General features: G+C 37.4%; 1 protein-coding gene across 1 annotated transcript in view; it reads right to left on the bottom strand.

Annotated features, from left to right (window-relative positions):
• Nucleotides 1–7,612, bottom strand: part of prkcea (protein kinase C, epsilon a) — a 38,095-nt gene that overhangs the window by 11,928 nt on the left and 18,555 nt on the right. The window contains exon 2 of the mRNA XM_015034473.1: nt 4,347–4,410. Within this exon, the coding sequence (XP_014889959.1) occupies nt 4,347–4,410 (64 nt within the window). The remainder of the gene's footprint in view (nt 1–4,346; nt 4,411–7,612) is intronic.

Genomic DNA, 7,612 nt, shown 5'->3' with positions numbered 1-7,612 from the left:
TGGATGGATGGGTGGATGGATGAACAAATGCAACTTCACATTGATTTAATTCTGAGCAACAACAGAACATGGATCACTTTCTTAGAAAAACTCTTATTTTAATGTCAAAGTTTGCTCTTCAGTATTTGCTATGAACTTCAATTAGAAGAGAAAAACATGGTTGATAAAAAATTAGCCTTTTTGGATAACCCTTCCATTTTTAAAAAATTTTAATTACCCAGTTTTTTTTTTTTTTTTTTTTTAATGGCATGTCACTGTGAGACTTTATTTAACTGCATCAAACATGTTTTACTGTGGCCAAAATCACTTCCAGGACGGCACTACGGACACCCAGCTGTACTTTTTATATGTCAATCAAAAAAATGGGATTTTAAATTTTACACCATTTTGGTTTGATCTCGTAAATCCAGTACTTTCTATATAAACAACCATACTATAGTATGTACCACATTAAAGCCGTATAATGTGCCAAGATACAGCAGTCAAATTGAAAATCTGATTAAATCAACACAGGTCTTTAACAACAATACATTATTGTACTAAGAAGAAAGATAACACTAACCTGTAAGCATTAGCAAGCAGAAAGTAAGCCAGCAAAATTACACAGGATGAACAAAAGAAGAGAAGGTTTATGTAGTTTCATAAGTATTATCTTGACAATTTTATGCTACCCAAGAAAAGAAAAAGGTAAAGGTGAAATACAGCTTCTACATTTTTAGAGACAATAGACATTTGGTGTAAAAATGTATCTTTAAAAGTCACATTTCAGAGTTTCTATGGAAATAATCTCAGAAAACCCAAACAATTTGTTTAGTTTTGGTTAAGTTTAAGTAACTGAGTGAGACATCTAAAAATAAAATCTCTGAATATTCTCAGTTTAAGTGACATTATAGGTGTGTTCATCTTTGAAACAACAGATGTAGCAGGATAGAGAGAAAAGTGGAGAAATGAGAAGCAGAGAAAGATGTCCTTCCAGTTTCTAATGCTGCAGAGAACAGATTGCACCAGGGGAAAAAAATAAATCTGCTAAAAATACCATGTCTTCCTCTACTTCTCACCCTCCATCTCTGGAACCATTACTCCTTTCCACCAGCACACACACACACACACACACACACACACTCACACACACCCACACACTCCATTTGTTTTTATCAGCATGCATTAACGTGATGAGCTCCTGAGCCGGCTGAACTGAAGAGAGAAAGTTCAGGAGTGGGCGGAGAGTGGGTTGTGAGGTCACCGCAGAGTGGCCAATCATCCATGAGGAGGGCAAGACATGGATGCCCAAGTCTGCTGCTGCTCCTGCAGTGTGTGTGTGTGTGTGTGTGTGGTAATCCCTGGTTCAATATCACCCTCTATTTTAAGAATCTGCTCGCTTTCTCGTCTCCTGTCTTTGTCCGCATTTAAACAGAGAGATATCCTCTGCAGAAGCAATCTGCCAGGCCTCTCTGCGGCGTTCTCATCTGGTCAGGTTATCCAAGCACAATCACAAAACACACACACACACACACACACAGACGCTGAGTGCCAGGCAGAGAACGTTTCTATTTATAACCAGGTGCAAGGATGCATGTGCGCGGGCAAAAACCGCTCTTATCGGGTGGCATGTGACTGAGGGAATTTGTGTGGACGGAGAGAGGCATTCTGGATGTTTACATGTTTATTTAATGGAAACAGAATAGACAGAGAAAGGAGGAGTAATAAGGACGGATCTAGGAATGCTTTTTAGGAACGCGCACCTTTTATAGATCCTGCCCTTCGGGCAGGGAGCTGACAACTTTCAGGGTATTTGTTGTTTGTGTTATCCAGCAACCACTTGGGGGCAGCGGAAACAAGCCACGGCCACAAACGTAACATCACAAACGCAAAGATGCCACTCTTCAAAATGGGAAAGACAAGAGAACATGGCACTCAAATGAGGCAGATGAGTGCTCATCTTCATAAGTAGATAGTTACATTTACTTTAGTAACTTTTTGGCAAAAAAAACAAGGTAATTTTGGAAGTATTTTTACTACAATGTACTTTTTACTTTTACTTGAGTAACTTTATTATTAAGTATCACTACTCTTACTCGAGTAAAGTATCTGTATGCTTTACCCAGTGTGGTAAAGCACACTGGGTGCACGATGAACAATCTTGTTTTAAACAAAGATTCACCAGACACACACCTGCAGTTTTTTGCAAAAGTTTCATTGAACAAAATTCATCTGGACAAAACTATTATTTTTGCCTGATTTTGTTATTTTGTAATTATTTACATGAATTATTTTTATCTTTAATATACCAAAATGTCCATATACCATAAATATTTTGGTCCGTCTGATGATATTAATATTTGCCTCAATACTTCAGTAGCCTTTTTATCAAATACCCGTTTACTCTCGCTTGAGTCATTTCTTGGACGGCTACTTTTTAGTTTTACTTTAATTAAAATATGTTTAAGATTATGTCACCACAGTAAAAAACAAATGTATTTTATGATCTTTTTCCTTAACACATCTTCACCAAAGGTATCGATAAGCAAATGGTGCAGGACGTAAAATAAAGCAATTGACTGTTTAGATAAACTACAAGCTGGTAATGTGACTGAAATATCCAATTTGAAATTAATAATTAACCCTTTATGACTCAGTATTTACAGGTTTATTATCTATACAGTGGACCGATTCCCACATAAAGGCAGAATTCAGCGCTGCTACATGTCTTTAATTTTATAGCATATCTATATGAATAAAATGTACATTCAGGCCAGGCATAGTTTATTGCTATATAAATAAAACATGAGATCTAAACGAAAAGAACTTATCACAGGAGACATTTATTTGTAATTATGAACAACATGGGACACATTTTGAGTGATGCTATCCATGCAGACTGGCAATTCCAATCAATTAATCAGACCGCAAACATAAAAGCCTGAATAATTTATTTTTATTTGCTTCTGAAATGGATCAAAACATGCTGTTCCCTTTGCGTCAGAGTGCTTTATGAGCAAGCTGCTTCGTCCGTCACTTATTTGGATAACACGCATTCAAAGAAGGTTGTTATGCCGTCTCATTTACTGAAATTGACAAAATCCATGCAGCTAAGAAAAGAGTTTAAATTCAGTCTCTCAATGACCAATCTAAGACCTTTGAGTTAACGGGAGGCTCACCTGTGGATCTATTTTAAAGCCACACCTGAAATGAACCGCTTTCTTGTTTGACACAATCGGAAAGTCAAAAGAAATCAATGAAGATATCAGGAAGAGAACTGTGGAGCTGCAAAAGTCTGGATAATCCTTGATAACAATTTATCGATGCTTGGAGGTGCCGCGCTAATCTGTTCAAACAATTATATGTGTCATAATGAAAATGTCCAACCATCATAAAGCTCAGGAAGAAGACTGGTTTTTGATCCAAAATGTACAAATTCACCTCAGAATAAAAGATTTTCTGAAAATGCTGCTGAAGCTGGTAAGACAGTGAAACATGTCCTGTACTGACATGGGCTGAAAGGCCACTCAGCGTTAAAGCCATTATTCCAAAAGAAACATTAAAAAAAGCAGATTGTTACATTTGGAGAAAAAATGGAGAAGTTTGTTGGGAAAACCATCCCTAATGTGAGGCATGAAGGTAGCAGCATCATGTTACAAGGTTGTTTTGCTGCAGGAGGAATTGGTGCATTTTGTAAAATAAATGGCATAAAAAGGAGAGAATATTACGTGGAAATATTGAAGACGTCATCTAACAAGGTAAACCTCAGGGGCAATTGGGTTTTCCAGATGGAGAATGACTCTAAACAAAGAATCAAAGTGGTTACAAAGTGGCAACTGACCTAAAACAAGAGAATGTTGGTTGGATTTAACTTTAGACTGTAAAAAACAAAGGTATGTGTGTGTTTTTGCTTGTTGTATGCAAACTTCTGGTGTCAACTGTATGTGTATAATGTTTACTCTTCTTGAGGGAAAAATAAGGTTTCTCTCCTACTACACTTCTAGCAGGAGAGAAGCGCACACACATCCAAATTGCACAAACGCGAGACTGAAAGAAGTTTTTGGTTTGTGGTGGATATTAACATATAAATGCATTGTTTTTATTCTGCTTGGGGGGAATTAAAATTTCGAAGGCTAAACAGTAAATTTTTAAATATTCCTAACAACACGCCATGAAGCTCACAACATAATCAGAAGAATTAAAATACATGCAGAGTATACTTTCTAAATATTCCCATCCTTTCTGGATCGCTCTTATAATTCCCACCAAAAAACACACAGTTATGAGAAGAAACGCTGCTCTGGTAATACTAACTGTGCTGTGCTCCCTTTGTTTTGCACTAAAATGTCGCATTGCTGTGATCTTACCCTCAGTGGTGGATCCAGACAGATCGATGACCACGTACACCTTCCCCTCCGGCTCCAAGTCGATCTGCGCAAAGACAAAGATGGAGGAGAAAACAAACGTAAATCAGAGGGAGAAAAACGCAGCAGAACAGCGAGTGCAGCAGAAGGGGCTGTCCTCCAGTACAAACAAGCACAACAACCCCCACATAAGAGGTCATTATCTTCACCAGAATTACACTTCTCACCAGCACTTGTATCATTATCACCATTAGCTCCATTGTCTTTATAACTGTTATTTCAGCATCATTACGGACCTCGTTTACTGCTGCTATTCAATGCAAATCCGTACGTGATGTGCTAACTGGATTCTTTGAACTTTTCATTCACACCTTGTGTTTAAAGCTCTCCCATTATCTTGACTCTGGCCTTTGGTAAAAATAAAAAAAAAGAGCTGTCAGGTTTCAAACCAGAAGTGATAGAGTTGATTAAACTGAGCCATTCCCACACATGTGCAGCAACAGTTAGTCAGATAAAGCGGCTGAGCATCCAAATCGAACTGCATAAAGTGTTTAATTCCCTGTACCAACACACAATGTTGTGCTGTTGTAACCTCTCTGTGCGTCTCCCTCAGAGCAGCTGTAACGGCAATGGGTTAACTTCACTCCCATGATGCCTCACACGGTGCACAAATTACACAAAGGCAGGAAGAAAGTGTCTGACCGCAGACTCAAAAGCATTTTGTTGATGTCAATAAAAAGGGTAGTCAGCTTAAAAATCAATTACTAAAGAAGGAGGAGCCACTTACTGACACTTTTTCTTTCACAGCAAAGTTGTTCAGACATAGATGGAACATTGGATACATTACAAAGTTAAAAAAAAATGTATTAACTCTATGAGATAGTGTAAAACCTGAAGCCACAAACGTTTGGTCCGACACTCAAAAATCTAATCTTTCTTCAGTGGACACACCGTACTTCACAGCTACCTGTTTGCTTGAATTACAATCTTCAGAGTGGGAGTTGATAATAAGGAAGCAAGACTCAAAGTTAGCTGTTTTTAGCCATGTGTAGGGAAAAATAAGCCAAAGAAACCACCTCTGGTTAACCCAGGTTTCTTTTAAAAGAGAGAGCCAGACTTGAGCACATAACAGGAAGGCTAAATGGAGTACAGAAAGGTTCCCCTGTTGTATGTTTTTATCTTTCAGTCTGTTTTCCATTAAAAATCCTGGGTTTGGAACTGATAACTAGAGGTTGTGATAAACAAAACTCTGCAACTTTCTCGCTATATTTAGTGACTTTTCAGACAAAAAAAAATCGGTATCTGCCAAAATGAAGATTCGCCAGGCCAGGTTTTTTAAAGATTCATCATCGGCCGGAAAAATCGCAGTTGGTTTTATAAATATACATTTTCAGAAATATAAAGACATAAAGACATGGAGTGGGTTTTTTGAAGTTCTGTGAAGTTCTTATTAATAAGTTACACACATGGGCAGACGTTACTAACTCAAAATTTTGGAGTGAATCACTCCAAAACAAAAGAAAAAAAAAAATCACTTTTCTTGCCATTGCAAGACCTGGTGTCTCTGCACAACTGGTAGTGTGATACAAAATGCTAAAGTTGACTCTGATCATGGTGGATTTACAGCATACTGATGTGTCAGCAGTCACTTTGCTTAGTAAACAGCAACAAACTTCACGGTATCATTTAAAAGTGAAAATGTTTACATCCACTAGCATTGTTTGTATCCGTTTTAAATGTGTAAAATCAGCTAAAACCAAGAGACAAGCATGCTAGCTGTTCAGATTGCACCACTCATTTTTTTTTTTTTTTTACTTTTGTACAAACCCATTGAAATATGTCATCTGTTTACTACACTAACAGCAATAGGGGCTATTACTGTTAAAACTTCCCAGAAAAATCACATCAAATAACCTGAAATATCCCTTCATGGAGCTACGTTCTCTGAACTGCATTAATACTGCTAATTGGTAATAGAGGATGATTAAAACAGCTATTGGAAATTTCATAAATGTATTTTTCTTTGGTTTAAAAATAATTATGAAACTCTGCCTTAAATTGCCATCTCTGCTAATATATAGAATATATTTTGAATCGTGGTTCATGTATTTCTTCAATTGAAATTGAAATTGTTGATTTACTGCATATTTGCTTTTGTAATGAGTGATACTTGGACGCCTCAGACAGTTTATACACCAAAAACGATAAAACACACAGTGAATAAAGTTAATTATTAAACAACAGCTCTTTTTGTTACATTTTCACAACAGTTAAAAACATAAAAAGGCAGCTGTGTTGTAATCTCTGGCGTAAACTCTACTTACGCATGATCCAAGAAACTCAGAATAATAAAATCTTAATACTTAGACAACCTGCATATAAAATGGAACATACAGTGCAATTACACAATCCACATACAATGTACATGCAATTACAGAGATTAGCAAGTATAACAGAGTGCTAAAGGGGCAGACGACTCAGGAAGGAGAGAGCGCAGGAGAGAGAGTGAGAAAGAGAGGCTTAAATCCTTCGTTAAGCTCTGGGACAGCAGCAGATCCTCTTATGCAACAGTCAGACTGACACACACGCACACACGCAGCAACACACACACTTCCATCAGGCAGTGGTGAACATGAGACAAAAAACACAAACAAATACTAAATGAACTCTTCTTTATTCTCTCTCATCATAGGCAATTACTTGCAATCTATGCAGAAAATATACACTGTCAAATGCAGATCTACAAAATATAATAGGTAATCAAACGCATACATAAATAACTCACACACTTTCCTTTAAAATGTCTGTGCAGACTATTTTTTATGTAAAGGAATCAGCCTCAAACTAAACATACTGAAAGATACAGATGATGTAAGGACAAGCATTGAAAAATCCTTTTGTTGTAAGTATAATACATGACAGCATGGGATTTGTGACCTATAAATGCCTCTGGATTCTTGATGTCTACCCTTGAAAATGATGTGCTAATCCCCAAATGTAACCTCTTGCATAACAGCGCATCTCAGTGGGGATTTCGGCAGAAAGATGGACTCAGACTGATTTGGAACAGAGCGCAGCAAATGGACAGCACCATTATTGATTTAGTGCTTGGCTCCCGGGGTGACACGCCAGCCAAAAACTGCACATCATCACTGACGACCGCCACTTGAATCATGTGGTGCCTTCATGAGTGTTTTCTTCCATAACAGGAGGTTTAGTGTGATGTTTTCCTGATGGAAGCCTGAGTTTAATCTTCTTTTTTCCTCATC

The sequence above is a fragment of the Poecilia latipinna genome, unplaced genomic scaffold (assembly GCF_001443285.1).
Source record: "Poecilia latipinna isolate Pla-1442-1.1 unplaced genomic scaffold, P_latipinna-1.0 Scaffold299, whole genome shotgun sequence".
In the NCBI taxonomy this organism is placed as follows: domain Eukaryota; kingdom Metazoa; phylum Chordata; class Actinopteri; order Cyprinodontiformes; family Poeciliidae; genus Poecilia; species Poecilia latipinna.
This window is presented reverse-complemented; position numbering and strand designations above follow the sequence as displayed.